Genomic DNA, 17,488 nt, shown 5'->3' on the forward strand with positions numbered 1-17,488 from the left:
GCCTGTCCTGCCAGCCCGATACCAGCCCTCCAGCCTGCCAGGCCAGCCAGTGGAGGGAGCGCAGCTCACCCAGGCCTCAGCCGGGCTGGTGCCTATGGCGGCCTCCTGGCCAGCAGTGCTACCATTTCTCTGGTGAGCACAGCCTGCCTCCAGTGTGCCCTCAAGGCCACTGGCAACTCTGGAAGGCCCCTGGGCAAGCTTCAGAGAGATTGAGCAGCTGCTGTTGGCCAGGGGGCGCCATTGGGTCAAGATGGCGGCTGGGACCCTGGCCTCTTCCCCAGCCCTGCCCAAGCACCTGGGGCCCACCGACTCCAGGGTTGTACCCCCAGGTGACCTTCAGAAGACCCTAGGCAGGCCAGGGGGCTGGGCTGAGAAGTAGGACATGTGCCCTACCCCCACAGGGTTACCCCAGGCGCCAGGCCCGTCACTGATGAGAGACGGGAAAGGCAATGAGAAAACTTTCTGGGCTTAGACCCTATATAAACGAAAGTGTTGTCCCCCCGACCCCTCATCCCCCATCCCCTCACCCCCCATCCTCCCAACCCCGCTGGTTTCCAGAGTATTCTCAGTGAGACAGATCTGAGAACTCTGCTCACTTCACACTTGGGCCCTGAGTCAGTTTCAACCCCCTCAGCCTGTCTGCCCCACGTCCATGCCCTGGGAAGCCTCCCCGAGCCTCTGCTCGCCTCCACCTTCGGGCGTCTTTTTTTTTTTTTTTTTTTAAGATTTTATTGGGGAAAGGGAACAGGACTTTTATTGGGGAACAGTGCTGTCACGTGGGGTAGCAGGCGGGGTCCCATCTGGGGTCTCTAGTCCCGCTCCCCGCATAAGAACACAGGACATGGTGAGGCCAAAAAGGAACACCCACGGAGCCATAGGTAGGGGAGTCATACCACTATAGTCTTGCTGGCGGCTGGGTTGGAGACGCAGGAAGCAGGAGCCACACGATCCGCAACTCGCCGTCCACTTGTCTCTGCCACACCAATCTCACTTGCTAACTGCAATCCGCCTCTCTGCAATCCGCAATCCACACTGTGCCATGCCACGCCACACCAGCACACCACACACCACACCACCTTGCTAGCTTAGCCACGGCAGTTATATCAGTGGCCAATGGCTAACCAGTAACAGTCAATGGCCAACTACTCACAGCTGACGGCCATCTACTACCTGAGCCAGCACCTTTCCATGTGAGGCTGACAGCCTGGAAACTTCTCTCTGGGGCTCTGTTTCCACAAGTGTGTACTTCCAGGACTTTTTCCAAGTCAAATTGTTGTTCTTTCTTAGTTGTGGAGGGCGCAGCTCAGCTCCAGGTCCAGTTGCCAGTTGTTAGTTGCAGGGGGCGGAGCCCACCATCCCTTGCGGGAGTCAAGGAGTCCAACAGGCAACCTTGTGGTTGAGAGCCCACTGGCCCATGTGGGAATCGATCGCAGCCTTTGGTGTTAGAAGCACGGAGCTCCAACCGCCTGAGCCACCTGGTTGCGCCCCTCCCCCCCAGCCTTGGGCTTCTTGATAAACCTTGTCTGCAGGGAGGGAGGCCTGGAGCGAGGCCACAGCTGTGATTGGTGCGGCAGCGGGCACTCCTGTAGCTGAAACAGGAGGTTTGGACGTTTCCATAGCCTGAACGATGTTCAGATGTTCACGTCTGTGTTCACACGTGATTATGGAGGGGCTTGTTTTTGTCTTGTTCCCTCTTGGTCCCAGAGTCGCCTTGTCTGAGACTGGTGTTCTGTGTGACACATCCGTGGGAGGACACTCAGGCCCGGCCGATGCACCAGGCCTGCTCCCCTCCGTCAGGGGTTGCTTTCTCTTCCTCCAAAGCTTCTGTGCTTGCCCATTCAGCTTGGCTTTGGGTTGAGACGGGTAATTGGGTCATGTTCACTACTGAGCACTTTGACAAGTGACTGGGAAGAAAAACTTGAAGAATGACCTTTGGGGGGTGGGGATGTTTGGGGGTGGCTTTCTTCTTTCTTTCCTCCCAGATTTGACCCAAGCGTGACTCGTCTCTGGAGCTGTGCAGCCAGCACTGGTACAAGGCCTCCAAGAGAGGCCTGGGAAAGGGGGAGCGCCATGTGGGCTGAAGACTGGGGGGGAATCTGTTATTTTTTCCCCTCTCTTTCGGCCTCACTAATGTTCCCCGAGGGTGGCCCCAGTTGGGTGGAAGTGTGAGACAGTGCAGGTGGCTACAACTCTGGAAGAAACCCATCCTTCTAGACAGAGGAACCAAGAAAGGGGCCCCAAGAGTTAGAGCATGTGAGGCAAATCCCAGAGAGGAGCAAGCTGGAGAAGTGGACCCCTAGTTTTTCATGGATATTGACACGGGTGCTGGCTCACCCCTGAGTTGAGGGTGGAGGGAGCAGACTCAAAACAGCATGGCTTTGAGGACAGAACTAGGACCAAAACTACCAGCCCCGTCCCAGACTGAGTGGCAGATATGCAGGGCAGACCCACCCCGGGCAGTACAGCCACGGCCCTGACCACTAACCTGACACTGGAACTCACTGATCATAGAAGGTGACATAGAACTCGTGCTCCTAAGCCAACTGGCTGCTTGCCTGCTGAAACATAAAAACCTCTGCCAGAGGATTTAACAGGCCCCCGTCTCAGGACATTCAAAATGTCAAGCAAAGATTCACTTTGAAATTAATCAGCGTACAAAGAGCCAGGAAAATGCCAAGAGAAAAGACAACAGACCTCAGCTCCAGGACAACCCAGATGTGCTAAAGCAGCTGTTGTAACTATGCTCCCGAAGTAGAGGTAAACACTCTAGAAATGCATGGAAAACTGGACGTCCTCAGCAGAGAAATGAGGATTATAAAAGGAACCAAATGGAAATTTTAGAACTTAAAGGGGCAATATTTGAAAGAAAATTCACTGGATGGACTCGAGAGAACGGAGATGACAGGAAAGAATCAGAGAACTTGTTGATTGATCACTAGAAATGATCGAATCTGAAGAACAGAGAGAAAAGAGAATGAAAACAGAGGAGCAGAGCCTCAGAGACCTGTGGGACAATATCAAAGGTCTAACATTTGTGTCACCAGAGTCCAGAAGGACAGGAGAGACTGGTGCAGGAAAAGAAAAAAATTGATGAAATACTGGCTAAAAATTTCCCCAATTGGGTGAAAGACATAAATTTCTAGATCTCAGGAAACCCCTGAAAGAGAATGAACAGAAAGCTGTGGCCTGTTCCTGTCCCAGAGGCTTGTCATCAGCATCCTGTACACGGTCCCTTCCACAGCTGCCTGAGAAAGAGGAGGGAGGAGGGAAACGGGGGTGGGAGGGAAACCACCACAGCACAAGTACAAATTCAAAAATCTTAATTTATTGTAGACTCTTTTCTCACTTGTGTTGCAATTCCAGTGTTCTGAACATTAATAAATATACATTTGTTTTTTAAAAAAACCTCCAGTGTCTAATCTCTGTCATAAAGTCTTAAGTCACAAAAATAGGTTTACATTTTTCCTGTCTTAACAAAACTGACAATTGTTTTTTGGTAACAACAGTTCTGATCAAATTTAAAACTACATCTCAAGGGGCAAAACCCAGTTGCAGGAGAGTAAGCAATAACATGGAGTGTTCAGAGACTCAAAAATAATAAAGCCTTTTTTTACTTAGTAAATGTCTCATCAATGGGAAACATCTGCAGGTATGATCATTTTGTATCTTCAAAGGCCACTCACCTGTTAAGGCACATATATAATTCATTCAGGCCTGCGGACTTTGGGATCTCATTTCCTTTCTGAATTACGCTATGGTCTTAGACCAGTTTCAGATATTCGCTGCCTCTCACGCAGTCGTTAACAATGGTCACATTTTCATCAGAATGACACAGAATGCGAATCTTTTCACTTTACTTGATTTTCATATTTTATGGTTTCTTATATTTGGAAGCAGCTGTGCTGATCCATTTATTTGGGCATCTGATTTGATTTGAAGAACAAAGAAAACACTGAAATAAAACGAATCTGAATAATTCTGGGCCCCATTCCACAGCCCCTAGGGCCACACTGTGCCAACTGCCCACAATGGGACAGTCACAGCCGGTCCTTGGTATGAGTTTCCAAAAAACAGCTTGGTAACCATTGAAAGGGTGGCTGTGGCTTTGTCCATTTGCACAATTGGCTATTTGAAGCGAAATGAAGTAATTGGTCAAACTCTGGGGGTGGGACCCTAGCCTGCCTGGAGACCGTCGGAGTCTAAAGAGCTAGAAAATTGGCAGGAAGGAATGTGACATCCTGGAAGACCTCATACCTCGGTCTGAATCGGGACGTGTGAACACTTTAAAATGCCACGGAGACCAGGAGCAGAGGGGACAGCGGAATTCCCCACCTGCAGGACCAGGCCAACTGGGAAGGGGGCCCGGGAGGTGCTATAGGGCCGAGAGCGAGGCACAAGAGGGGTGGCAGCGAGGGGGGTGCGGCCAGGGAACGACCAGTGTGAAGACCACAGGCGTGTGGCACCCGCATTCTACACTGACCTCGGCAGGGCTCCTGGAGTCCTACCCAGATCCAGATTGCCCCGTCTTGGATCCACAGCCGTCGAGGCAGATGGGAGCCGAGGGCAAACATCTCAAACACAGACATGTTGTGAATTCAGGCAGCTGTGTGTAATGCCCGGCTCCTTGCTCAGCGGCTGGAAGCAGCCAGGCCTCCAGCAGCTTAGTTTCACCCTCTCTCCCAGTGCACTTCCCGCCGTTGATTTGCTGGGACACCAGTTGCATCAACGCAAGCCGGGTTCAAGGACAACTGTGCACTCTTCCTTATATAAAAAACAGTGCGAGGCCCTTCCACAGACCTCCCGGGATCAACTGAGTCAGTACAAGGACAAAATATACACAGGTTTTGACCTTCTCACAGTTCCATACAAATATATAAAAGTATCTACACCTTTTCCACAAAGGGAAGTCATTTGCTTTAAGACAAGGGGTGCTTTGCAAAGGGCTGTTGAGGCTACTGGCCAGGGGCTTGTACTGCAGGGAGACGCTGCCTGGGCAGCTGGACCTTGGTCTTTGGTCTTTGCCTGGCATCCCCAAACCCTGGCAAGCCCGGCCTGGCGGTTCCTCTCAAAAGCCAGCTCGGCTCTGCCAGCTCGTGTGCCGGGCGCTCTGCTGGCCAGGCCAGTGCACGGTTTCGGCTCTGTCTGCAGTCTGAGCATTGAGCTGTGCCGGCCCAGGAGTCCACGCCTCCTCGTGCCTGTGGCCTTTGGCACTTGTCACGGCTCTGGATGGGCCCAGAACCCCAGGGGGCAGCCCAGGACCAGTCATGGGGCTGCCACTGCAGGGACCACCAGAGCATACTTCACTGTAACGGCAGTGGCCCCTCGGGCTCCAAGGTCCAAGGGTGCAACCACACAGCACAGAGGCCTGGGTGGAGGTGACGGGCTTGGCTCACAGTTTCCTGATGGTTCAAATTGAAGTTTCGTTACTGCCTCTGTGCGTGGGAAGAAGCCATGAGGCAGGCGGAGGGTCAGCAGGGACAGCCCCTGCTGCCCCTGAAGCCAGCCGCTGGGCCAGGTCCTAGGTCATGAAAGGATTCCACCCCACTCAGGGGGCAGAACCCGTCACTCAAGGGACAGGGGCCGCCCCGGGGGCTCTGGGGAGAGCAAGCTTGTGCGGACACAGCGCCCTGGGAAGCAGGCAGGAGAGAGGGCAGGTTGAGCCTGCCCCTGACAACCAGGCCACCGGCCACCGGGCCCGTCTGAGCGTCCTCTAGGTAGTGGACCTGGCACGGGAGCTGGACTAGCAAAGTTGGCAACCAGACTCATTCTTTCTGTTCTAGGAAGGCCATTCTAGAAGCCCTGGCTCCCACTCTTTGCTCCTCCCTTGGGAGTGTGCAGGAAGAGGCAGGGGGCAGGCCAGCAGGCCGGTTTGAGCCAGGATCCTAGCTCTCACCTCTAGCTGGGCACCCCCTGAGCTGAGACTCAGTGTCCTCAGCCACAAAGCGGGGTAGTGATGACACTGGGGCAAGGAGATGACACTTACAAAATGCTTAGTCCAGCATGGTCTCAAGTCCTAGAAATTCAAGGCTGGACCAGACCTCAGGGCTGCGGCTAATGTAGCCACCACAGGGCCTGAGTGTTGGGATCTCCCAGGACAGGACCCCTCTCTGGCCGGAACTGAAGCCCCTCCCCCAGAGGCCTGTAACCCACCGCAGCTCCCGGCACCTGCCCGGGCGCCCCTCGGTGCTGAGGCCCCAACCACTGCCTCTGGATGGGGACAAAGGGAAAGCTGGTTGGAGTCCACCCCTCCGCTACTCACTCGGAGTCCGAGCCGTGAGCCTGGGCGCTCCCGGCGTGCACGTTCATGGCCACCCCATTGAGGTGCTCGCGCCCCGGCTCCCGGTGCAGGTTCTTGACGGTGATGACGCCATCGGGGCCGCGGACCCCGTCGCTGGAGCCCAGGGAGGACGAACGTGATGACGCGGGGCTCTGCTCACACTCGGCCAGCTTCTCCCGGAGCCGGGACTTGAGGGTCTTCTCCGTCAGTGGCGGCGGGTAGGTGACTTTGTTTTTCAAGATGCCTGCGTGTGGGTGACAGAGAAGGTGACAGGCTGACCTGCTGGCTGCAGCGGACTCGGGGAGGGACTGTCCCCGCAGATCCAAGAAGCCCTCCGCCGCTGGTCTCCCTCCTTGGGTCTCAGAGCCGGTGGCGACAGTCACCTCTTTCCGCCCGGACACCAGCCCCGTCCCCGCACCCCATCCCCCATGGACATCTCTGCCCCACCCCCAACTCCGAGAGCAGGCCCCGCCTCGCCCCCTGCCAAGCAGGCCCCTCCTTACCCAGCAGCCCCTCCGCCACCATGGCACCCCGCTCCCGGACTCCATCCCTCCGTCCCCCTGACTCAGGACCAGAGACTTCGGGGCAGTGGGGCCCGCACGACCCAGAAGCACCTTTTCTCTGCTCCGGGGGCTGAGTGGGGGGCGCACCCCCAGGCCTGGACTGGACCCCGATATCCCCGTCCAGAAGGTGCTCGCTGCAGTGGTTGCCCTGCTGGCCCAGGTGCAGCTCCACGCTGACCTTGGTCTCCACTTTCAGGCACGGCTTCTCGCCCAGCTCCTCACTGTCGCTGCCTGCCAGGCTCTCTCCGGGCCAGCCGGCAGGGACGTGGTTGGCCACAGCATCTGACGCACAAGGGTGAACCTCAACAAGCAGGGAGGCCCCCACCTCCAACCGCTTGGAGCTACGCCCCCCTAAAAGGTTGTGGATTGTCCCTCCACGGGAAGTGTGCGTCCTGAGTGTCCTGACCCACCACTCCCACACCCTCCAGGTGGGGAAACTGAGGCTGAGGGAAGGACCTGACAATGGGTCTCCCACACTGCACGCCAATATCTAGGAACCTCCCGCTGGCTCCCCCTGCAGCAGGTGGGGTCAACTTTGTGAGCTTGCAGTGACGCAACTCTTTGCCTGTATTCCGAATATTGTAAGGAGGGGCCCTCCTGCCTGCCAGCACCTCCCACCAGCTCCGTCCTTGGTGCTGCTCAGCTCTGCGTCCTGGCCTGCTGTGCTGCTCCCTCACCTTTGGGGGTGCTGTGGACAGGGCCCCGGCTCGGGTCCCATTTGTCCGTGGCCTCCACACCGTCGTCCTCACTGTCCGACGAATGTGAGGAGGCGTAAGAGCTGCTTTGCTCATCCAGGGACAGCTCGCTGTCGGAGTCTGAATCGTGCCCTGTGGTGGACAGGACGGACAGAGGCTCAGGCCCGTGGAGCGGACTTCCTGCCAAGGGCAGAGCAGAGCCACCTGGGTTCCAGGCATTTGGGGGCAGTCGGATCCTGGCTGACCCTCCGATTGTGACACAGCTGTGGACACCTCCTCAAGGCTGTATGTATGTTCTCCAGTGACCGAGAGGGACATGGGACAGACAAGAGCCAATGAAATCTCACCCCCAGCCCCCTGGGAGGGAGACGTGCAGGCTGACGGGAGACCACCCTCAGGGGGACACGTACCGTGGGGTTTCTTGGTGCTCCTGGGGATGAAGGATGAATCTGGCTCCCCGTGGCCACCCCGCGCTGGCCCAGAGGACACGCTGAGCTTCTGGCCCCCTTCGTCCCTAGAGAAGGTGGGGAGGGTGGGCTCAGCACCATGACCCAGGGGGACCCATGACTCACCGAGCGCACGAGGGACACCCGGCAGCCCCGGGTCGGGCTCTCGCAGCAGGAGTGGGCGGAGGTGACGAAGCCTGCATTTGCTCGGAGAGCTGGGCCACCCCCGCCCGGGAGGACAGCAAGGGCACCCGCTGGGGCCGGACCTGGCAGTGCTGTCCAGCGAGGCGGTGGACTCTCCCAGGGCCGTGCGCAGCATGTTGGGCTCCTCGCTGTAGGTGGTGTTGCAGTTGAGGGAGCGCTGGGGGAAGGGAGGCTGGTCATCGGCCGAGCAGAGGCCACCAGGGTGGCTCTGTGCCCAGAGCAAGCGCCCATGCTGCCACGCTGACAGAGCCCCTGCTGGGCACAGAGCACAGGAGCCTCGGAGAGGCCTAGAGGCACCCACTGCCTGGCCCCGCAGTGGCCAGAGCACGGCCGCACTCCCACGGCCACTGCTTCTGGTCAGAGGTCCTTGCCTGCCTGGCCCCGTGCTTCTGAGGGCTGTGACTGCCAGACCCCGTCTAGTCAGGCTAGATGCCCCACTCCATGGACGGCTCTGTGATGCCCCCTTCATGGGGACACCAATCCACAGAGCTGGGTCTACTGCTTGGTGCACACACCCACACGGACCCCTGTGAGCAGTGCAGCCCAGGCCCGATGGGCGTCCCTGGGCGCCTCCTACCGTCAGCAGGGTGGCCCTCGTGGTGGCCGAGTCATCCGGATATGGCTTCTTCCCGGCAAGGACCCCCTTCAGGTGCTTCCGGACGTCCCTGTTGAGCACGCAGTGGAACAGGAGGACGAAGAGGCCCTGGACAGAGGGCGGAGGGTCAGGAAAGAAGCCACGGCACGGTCACCACCACACTACACACCCACCCCCCGGCCTGGGGCCATGAGGAGTGCAGCCCGCCCATGCGCAGGGCTGAGGGTGCCGTGACCGCAGAGATGCCCACCAGGGCCCACACTTGGCCGCCCCCACAGGGGGAGCCTGGGCAGGGCAGCCAGCATTCAGGGGCCAGAAGGACCCTATGCTTGCCACAGCCCTCAGGCCATCTGGGGTTCCCCACATCATGTCATTAGTCAACTTCCTGGGAAACCCTTAGTTTGAACTGTAAATGGCCAACACTCCTTCCTTTCTGGGGACATGAGTGGGACTTATGCTGGCCTGTGGAGGGGGTGTGAACCCCTGCACTGGCTGAGCAAAGGATGGTGTTTGACAATACAGGGGTCCAAGGAATGGGGCCCCTGGAAGGCTCTTGGCAAAGCTGTGTTTGGGACAACAGGTTTCTTTTTGGTGGCGGGACTGTGTGTGGTGAGGCCTCACTGTAACCCCTAACACACTGTGGCGGGACTGGAACCCCAGCCATGGGCGGCCCCATTTGTCCCCAGAGTGCAGACATAGCCTGAATGCTGGGACGAGGAACTCCCCAGGCACCCTCCTGGCCAGCCGGGGTAGAACCATGTCAGACAGGAAACAGCACAAGTGACCCATGACGTCACCAGGGCTGGTCCAAGCAGAGGCCCGGCCAGGTGAATCCCACGGCTGCCCACCTGTAAGCAGCTGAAGATGGCAAAGAGGTAGTGGAAGGCCAGCACGTCGCTGTTCACCGCCAGCAGCCCGAGCAGCCAGGTGGCGCTGATGAGCAGCAGCAGGAGGAAGGCCGTCCTCAGCAGGGAGCTGCAGCGGGGCCAGTGGGGGTGGGGCAGCAAGGGGGGTGTGGGCGGGAGGGGGGAGGGAGAGCAGGGGGAGGGGCCAGAGGGGAGGGGGCAGAAGGAGGGGAAGGGGCGTGATTCCAGGCCTCCTCCCACCCACCTGTGCATCCACCCTCCCACTGGTGCCTCTGTCATCTGTCCTGCCCACTCCACTCACCTCCCTTTCCTTCCCCGAACCTTTGTAAGCTCTCTTCCCCAGACTGGACAGGCCTGCCCCTCTGCTGCCCCGTGGCCCGTCCTTGTGCCTCACGCCTTCACCCACCTCCCAGCCCGGTCACCTGCCCAATGGATGTCCTGTCCTCCTCTCCCTGGACCCTTCCTCAGCTCCTGGACTCCGTGCCGAGTTCTCCCGCTGCCCTGACTGCCCCTGAGGCTTTCTGTGGATTGCCTCTGACACTGCAGGCTCCCTCTGTGCTGTGGACATTCCTGTGGCCCCAGCATCACCATCACCTCAGCACCTCCCCCCACCTGTCACCCTGGCCTCCTCACGGCTGCATCTATTACCACAGCCATGCCCATCCCAGGTAAGGGGGATGGCGCCTGGATAACATTGCTAAAGCCCTTTGGCCCCTCAGTGAATCTACCACCAAACACTGTGTCTCCTCCACCCTACACACTGCCTGGACCCAAACGTCCTGCCATTCTGCCCTGCCCGGGTCCTCCCTGCGGTCCCACCCCCTCCTTCCCTTCCACAGTGTCCCATGCTACTTGGATCCATAGCCCTGACAGCGTCCTGATGTGGCTGCCTCTCTCCCACTGCGGCCTGTCGACCCCCTCTAGACAGCTGTCATGGTGCTCTGGAGTGGCCCAGCCAGCCGTCTGACAACACTGCCACACCTGAGTTGAGGAGTGGCCAAGGGGCCCAACCTGCAGCTTCCAGGGGCTCTGCCCGGCGTGTAAACCAGACACTCGGGGTCTGTACATCGAGTCCCACCCACCCGTCAGCGTTAGCACCAACTTACACGATCCCTTTTCTTTCATAATAATGGTGCTTTCTTTGGCAGGAAACTTTTGCAGACAGAACAAAAATAACTGTATTGACCTAGAAAAAACAATGCAAACACAGTCAGGTGGCCAGCTCATCTGTATCATCACAACAGACCTTCAAATGCCAAACACTGTGGAACATTTTCACCCCGTCTCAGGGAGGTGAGGCTGGGATGAGAAGGCCTCGGGCCCCACGCACCATCCTGCCTGCACAGGACCTTCCTGGCGGCTGGACGCTGAGCGGTCTCACAGTGGACGGGGACTGAGACCCAGAATCCATGGGTCTGAGGGTGAGGCCACATCATGGGGGTGATGCCCTCCCTGCCCTGCTGGCCACTCAGAGGAGCTGGTGACCCAGCCGGCCCCGAACAGCCCCGCCCGCCGATGCTCCGAGGGCACTCTAGTTCCCACATTCCCGAGAATCTTGGGTTCTGAGACCCCCACACCCCGTACTCACAATTATCACCGTTCCGATGGGCCCAGCAAAGCTCCAGATCAGGGTGTCTCGAAGCGACAGCCAGCAGAAGTCGGGGTTTCCGTAACCCTGGGGGTCCAGGCCCACCGCGAGTCCTGGACAACACAGAGGGGTGAGTGAGGGCCACACCGCAAGAGGGGACCCTCCCTGGGGCCGGCTTGGGCGAGTGTGGCCACAGCAGGGTGTAAGCAGTGCCACCCAGGCAGGACCCCTGGGCCCCAGCATTGCCCTCAGAGGGAAGGGCCAGGAGCCCAAGATGAACAGCTGGGATGTGACAAAGGTCTAGGTTCCCTTAGAGAAAAGCCCGTCACAGGGCTAAAGCACAGGCCCACCATGCCCACACAGGTCCAGGCAGCTACAAGGAGCCCACCCGGGCCGGGGCTGCTAAGAGACACCAGAGACGGAGAGGGATGGCAGCGATGGGACCAGGCACAAACAGCTATGACAGCACGACAGGAAAGCCAGGACTCCTGGGACAGACCTCAGGTGCAAGGGAGAAGGGCCTGAGAGCACACCCGTGCTGCGCGCACACACACACACACACACACAGAGCCCCCACATACACCCCAGAAACGGCACACCACTCCAAAGTGCTAGGCAAATGAGGAGTTCCTTGTAGTATCTAAACCACAGCCACTGTTTCCAACCACCACGCGACAAGCTAGAGGAGGGTCCTGTCCTTGCAGAACCCTCAAGGTGAACTTTGGGCTCAACACACACCTTGTTTAGGAGAAAGGAGTATGTGTGACCTGCTCCTTCCTCCCTGTGGCTACCCTCCCCCACCTCCTGCCACTTCCCCCTGGATTCTGGGAGGCTCAGGCTGGGAATGGCACCCACAATCTCTGACAGCCTGCCCTTCCTTCTGCTCTGGGGTCTGGCAGACATGGAAGCCACCCCTCACGGGCCTGGGAGGAGACGCTGTGCTCCATCCAGCCCTGTCTGGAGGGGACACCCAAGGTGACCACACAGGGTGGAGTACAGACAGGACGTGTGTGATACTCGCCCCTCACCCCCACACAGATGGCGTGGGCAGGCAGGAGGGAGAGGCGGAGGGCCACCCATGCCCGGCCAGCTGCCATCAGAAGATCCTGCAGGGAGAGGCGACAGGAGTCTGCACAGGCAAACCCAGCTGCAGTTGGCCAGCACCTCCATCTTGGCCCGAAGATCCCTGGGAATCATTTTAAGTTTTTTTGCAAAAGACGTGTTAAAAAAAAAATTGTTTTTCAAAGAAGTGAGAAACCTACAGTGTCTGAATTTAGATCCCAAAGCCATCTCCGAGGCAATAGCATTTCACGTGTGACTAGACAGAGAGGCAGTATCTATGCCCAGATTAGGGGTTTATCGCGAGAACGCGTTCTAGAAAGAGGTCTTCAGCTTCTCTGGGTGAAGTCCTCAGATGGAAGGGGCCTCCGGCCTCGGGGCTGTTTCCTTCCGGTCCCTTCTTTGATGACCTTTGGCCCTGCTACTTGCTACCTGACCTGGTCAGGGCCCTCGGTCCCAGCAGACAGCAGCTGTGGGAGGGTGAGGGTCCTCCCATGTCACTCATAACCACTTTGGAGCCATAAGCCTTTGTGACATGAACAAGGGAGTCATTTCACTTCATCTGTGAAACGAAGATGACGCACCTGAAATGACCATATGGGATTCCCAGCCTTGGTCAGGTCTGGCCCCCATGGGCGCCCTGACGAGGGGGCCGCTTTCTTCGAGGTCCTGGGTGCTACTGTAACAAGCCCGAGTGTGCTAACCTAGAGGCTCAGCGCAGGCTGTGGCTAAGGGACAGTTTGAGGCACCCCCACCCCCCACCCGGGGCTCCTTGCTGCAGACCCTCACTGACTTCATGCTGTGGGGCGTTCTCACTCCCTCTTCCCATCCCCTATTGGAGCCATGTCCCCTGGGAAGATCCGTCCACCTCCTGAGCCCCAGAACCTGTGATGGTGACCTTATTTGGAAACAGGGTCTTTGCAGATTGATTTAAGGGTCACAAGATGAGACCATCCTGGAACAGGGTGGACCCCTAAATCCAGTGACTAGTGTCCTTAAAAGAAAAAGGAGAGGGAGGTTTGAGACACAGACACAGGGACAAGGCCATGTGATGACAGCAGAGAACCAAGGAGTGCCACGGGTACCAGCAGCCACCAGGCAGCAGAGAGGGACCTGGGCCGATTCTCCCCCAGCCTCCTGCCCACACCCTGATTTCAGATGCTGGCCTCCAGACTGAGAGAATAAACTTGGTTTATTTTAAGGCCCCCCAGTTTGTCGTGCTTTGTCACGGCCGTCCTACCAAACTGAACAGCTATGCTTAAACTTCAGAAGGTGCCAGCAACCATGTCCCCTCCTTGAGGTGGGCGCTGGGGTCACCCATCGGGGACTGATGTCACCTGTGGCAGAGCTAACTCCCTTCCCATCACCTGAGGCCCCGGAGCTGGGGGCAGCCGGCCCCACATGGGGACAGTATAGACCAGGAATTAGATCTGAGTTTATTTGGGGTACAGAAAACCAGAGAGCAAAATGTAAATGGCCCCTTTGTAAACTTAGCAAATAATTCTGACCTTACTTCATTTTTCTTCATAGAATTTGATGTAAATAAAATTCGACATTTTGGTTTCTGAGCTTAACTTACTCATTAAAAAACAACCCCAAGTAACAGTAGAGGTGCAAGCAGGTAGTTTGAAAATGAAACGAGAGAAGAGGCCCCGAGTGCCCATGCATGACCAAAGCCTTGTTTTCAGGGGCTTCAGTAATTGGGGGGGCCTCCAAAACCGGCTGCTCCCTCCTTGCCCCTCAGTTCTTATTCTCCCAGGTCTTTGGGGCTCAGGGACCACCTGACTCAGCCGCCTTCCTCACGAGTCTCCCACAACCACGCAGAAACAGGCGGGATGATGTGCCCGCCATGTTTAGTCTTTGGGTGGAAGAGGTGGCTGCCCCCCAGGGCCCAGCCTGCTCCCACCTCAGCAACTCTGTATGGAAGTCACAGTCTCTCACGGTCCCCCAGAGGACAGGGGGAGGAGAGGCATCAGAATAGCCCGGTGCCCAGACTGTCTGGGTGGGAGCAGAGCAGGCTCAGAGACCAGTCGGTGATGTTGCCATGGAAATCAGGATGGACACGGCTGCCGGGCAGAACCCTAGGGCAGCAACCGCACCTTCTCCCGTTGCCTCGAGCCTCAGAACTCGTGTCTGGATTCCTGGAACCCAGGGCCTAACGAGGAGAGGGGATTCAGTTCTTCCTTTGTGAATAGAAGTGTCGACCTTTCTCAACAGGAAGCAAACTCTGACTTTCTGGTGCTTAGTGAGAAGTGTGCTGAGGAAGCACAGCTGTCCTGTCAGTCACTCACTCACTCACCCACCCACCCATCCACCCATCACTCATGCATCCGTCATCCATCCATCCATCCATCATCCATCCATCCACCCATCCATCTATCATCTGTCCATCCACCCATCCATCCATTCACGCAGTGGGCAGACATAGACTTTTTGTCTATTAGGTGCCACAGACAGAACCCTGCACAGACCTGGGCCCCGCTTTCAGGGAGCTCACACCCATAGGAGGTGCGTCCCCACAGTGGGTATTGGATGATCTCACTCGTGTGTGCAGACGAGTGCGCAGGGCCAGAGCCTCCTCTGCTGGGTACAGAAGGAAGAGGAGGCAGACAGCTCTGCTTCCTGTTTCCTGGGGTGCTGGCTTGTCTGACACAGGTTCCTGCGTCAGCAACGTCACGTGGGAGCCCCCAGGGGTGATGGATTCCGCCCCAGGCGCCCTGGCGGGGCTGCTCCCTGCATCTCACCTGTGACAATGGCCGGGATGCCCCAGCCCATGACGTAGTAGAACCGCATGGGCCCTGCGTCGATATTCCGCACCTCGGTCAGCATGCGGTAGACGTGCAGGCTCTCCACAAAGGTCCAGGCAAAGGTGCTCATGTAGGCGTAGTGCAGGACGATAGCCGTCACCGTGCACAGAAACTGCGGGAGAGGAGCAGCCGCTCAGCGCCTGACGGCCTGCGCACGGGGTGGGGAGCGAGCGACCAAACGGGCCACTTGGCAAATGTGAGGGTCTGGGGCTCTCAACAAGGAAACTAGGTTAATTGGTTTTGTATCTGACTCACCCAAGAGTGGCTGAGTGCCAGAGTCACAGTGTCTCAGACTCCCCGTGTGCAACAGAGGATGGGGGTTGAAGCACCTGGGGGGCCCCAGGGACCCCTCCCTAGCCCGGATCAGTGCCATGAGCCAGCATGGCCTGGGGACAAGAGGTAGGCAGAGGCTCTAGCGTTTTCAGGAGAAGATGAAAATCTGTGTTTTCTTGTTATGGTTCCAAATTCTGAGATGCTGGCATTTAAAGTTTAAAAAAAAAAAAAAATCACGGAGGTGGCCTGCTCAGACTGCAGGCCCCAGACCTTGACCTTGGCCACCAGCCCTGACCCTGGAGCAGGTCTCCACAGTCCAGCGGGTAGGGCCGGAGGGGGCAGGAGCTTTGTGCTCTGTGACCTTGGCGGCACATGACAGCAAGTTTATCGTGCCCCAGCCGACTCCACAGGGCCTTCTATCTCTACCAAAGAAAGGGCGGAGATGGGAGTGTTTGTTCTGTCTGTCCTGTGCCAGGCACCTGTGTCTGGCCAGTGGCCGGGTGTCAAGGAGACAGTCAACTTCCAGGGCAGCTGACGGACAGCCTCCTGGGCTCTGAGGGCCTTGGTGAGCCAGCCTGCATCCCTGGACACCAAAGATGGGGTGACAATGGGAGGGAGGCAGTGGCAGGAGGTGCAGGGACCCTGTGGGGTCAGGGGAGTCCCGCCTCAGAGGCCCTGAGTGACATGCAGTCCGAGGTGCTCGAGGACAGAACACAGAGCTCTGTGCCTCGGCCGCGAGCAGCCTCACTGGCTCCTTTCAGGCAGGGCTGCCTCGGCCAGGGCCAAGGCCGGCCCCTGGGAGATGCGGGCAGGCTCCCTGCCAGGTCCTAGGAAGCTGGACTGGCAGGGCAGGAGAGGAGAGAGGACGCCCCCAGCCATAGCACACAGCTAGGCCCTGCCTCCTGGCCACTCTGCAGAGCTGGGACCCATCCATCCCTGGCACATTCTGTCCAAGCTCCCAGGGTCTCAGGTCTGTGCCAAGGAGACACCCCGACCCCAACAGACACAGGAGAGTGGGAGGAGACAGAGGGCCACCACCTTGACTCACAATGGAGACCACTCTGCCTAGGTGCCAGGTCATTATACCCCACGGGGAGCTCAACAGAGCACTGGCTCGCTGGGAACACAAGTGCCACCTGCTGGCCTGTCTACCTCAAGGGGCCATGTTCTCTCCAGAATCAAAACCACTGTAAAATATGATTTGTTAAATACAGTACAAAACAGGAGCCAAGCAGAAGAAAACCAGAATGTAGGTTATGACTAGAGACATGCTCTTTGCCTCCGACGCTGGCCACGGTCAGTCTGTACTTAGCAGTGAGCAGAGTCTGGTGGGGAAGGGCGAGCCCGAGGCTGGGCAAACCCCACACGAAACACCCGCTGCTCCCCCCTGTGCAAAGCACTGTTTGCTGGCTTAGGAAAACGAAGAGCGGGGAGGAGGTTGGTACCTTGTTGCCTGAAACAATGAGAAAAGCAAATCCATAAAAACCACTTCTTTTTTTTAAAAAAAACAACAACAAAGAAGTGTTAGAGAGACAACATTTTAAAACTTAACGGGGCCATACATGCACAGACTTCGGCACTGAAAACACTACCTTCCCAGAAACAGAACAAAGACAAAACACTAATGCAGAATAAATCATTTCAGACTGCCAGTAATCTCGGAGATGAAAAACCTCGCCCTGAGATGGGATGGTGAGTTTACAGAAAAGCCATAAAAACCAGGCGCGGTGCCAAGCCCCCAGAACCCTGCACACCGAGCATTCCTTCTGTTCTTCGTGTTCACCAGTGCGTGGCTGGCAGCGAGGCTCTCCCTCCAGGAGCCGTGAGTAACTGAGAGGAAGGCCTCTCCACGTCTCACACGTGCTATTCAGTTACAAGGAGCGGCTCGCCCCCACTCCACCCCCACCCCCCATGAGACCACTCAAAGGCACACTTGAAGGGTTTGGAAGTGAGTCATGCAACTTCCCACCGGGAGCCTCCCCTCCGATGCGCCGATAAGGGCTCGCACAGGTGGAGGTGCACCTGGTCGCCTGGCTGCGGCAGAGAGCTGGGGGCAGCAGCAGCCCCGCACTGGGGAGGCCACCTCGCCCCACCCAGCTTGCGCATCTGTCCTCT

General features: G+C 57.7%; 1 protein-coding gene across 2 annotated transcripts in view; it reads right to left on the minus strand.

The window, feature by feature from the left end:
- Window positions 1–3,303: 3,303 nt before the first annotated feature.
- Window positions 3,304–17,488, minus strand: part of CELSR1 (cadherin EGF LAG seven-pass G-type receptor 1) — a 133,018-nt gene continuing 118,833 nt past the window's right edge. The window contains exons 25-35 of one of the 2 annotated variants that reach the window (XM_074326582.1): window positions 15,038–15,212; window positions 11,235–11,347; window positions 10,753–10,832; window positions 9,629–9,755; window positions 8,763–8,888; window positions 8,248–8,342; window positions 7,946–8,049; window positions 7,518–7,667; window positions 6,892–7,122; window positions 6,260–6,521; window positions 3,304–5,432 (exon numbers count right to left, since the gene is read on the minus strand). In XM_074326582.1, coding sequence (XP_074182683.1) covers window positions 5,408–5,432; window positions 6,260–6,521; window positions 6,892–7,122; window positions 7,518–7,667; window positions 7,946–8,049; window positions 8,248–8,342; window positions 8,763–8,888; window positions 9,629–9,755; window positions 10,753–10,832; window positions 11,235–11,347; window positions 15,038–15,212 — 1,488 coding nt within the window. In that variant the 3' untranslated portion in view covers window positions 3,304–5,407. The remainder of the gene's footprint in view (window positions 5,433–6,259; window positions 6,522–6,891; window positions 7,123–7,517; window positions 7,668–7,945; window positions 8,050–8,247; window positions 8,343–8,762; window positions 8,889–9,628; window positions 9,756–10,752; window positions 10,833–11,234; window positions 11,348–15,037; window positions 15,213–17,488) is intronic. The other variant, XM_074326581.1, reaches the window with a different exon arrangement.

The sequence above is a fragment of the Rhinolophus sinicus genome, linkage group LG02, assembly GCF_036562045.2.
Source record: "Rhinolophus sinicus isolate RSC01 linkage group LG02, ASM3656204v1, whole genome shotgun sequence".
Taxonomy (NCBI): domain Eukaryota; kingdom Metazoa; phylum Chordata; class Mammalia; order Chiroptera; family Rhinolophidae; genus Rhinolophus; species Rhinolophus sinicus.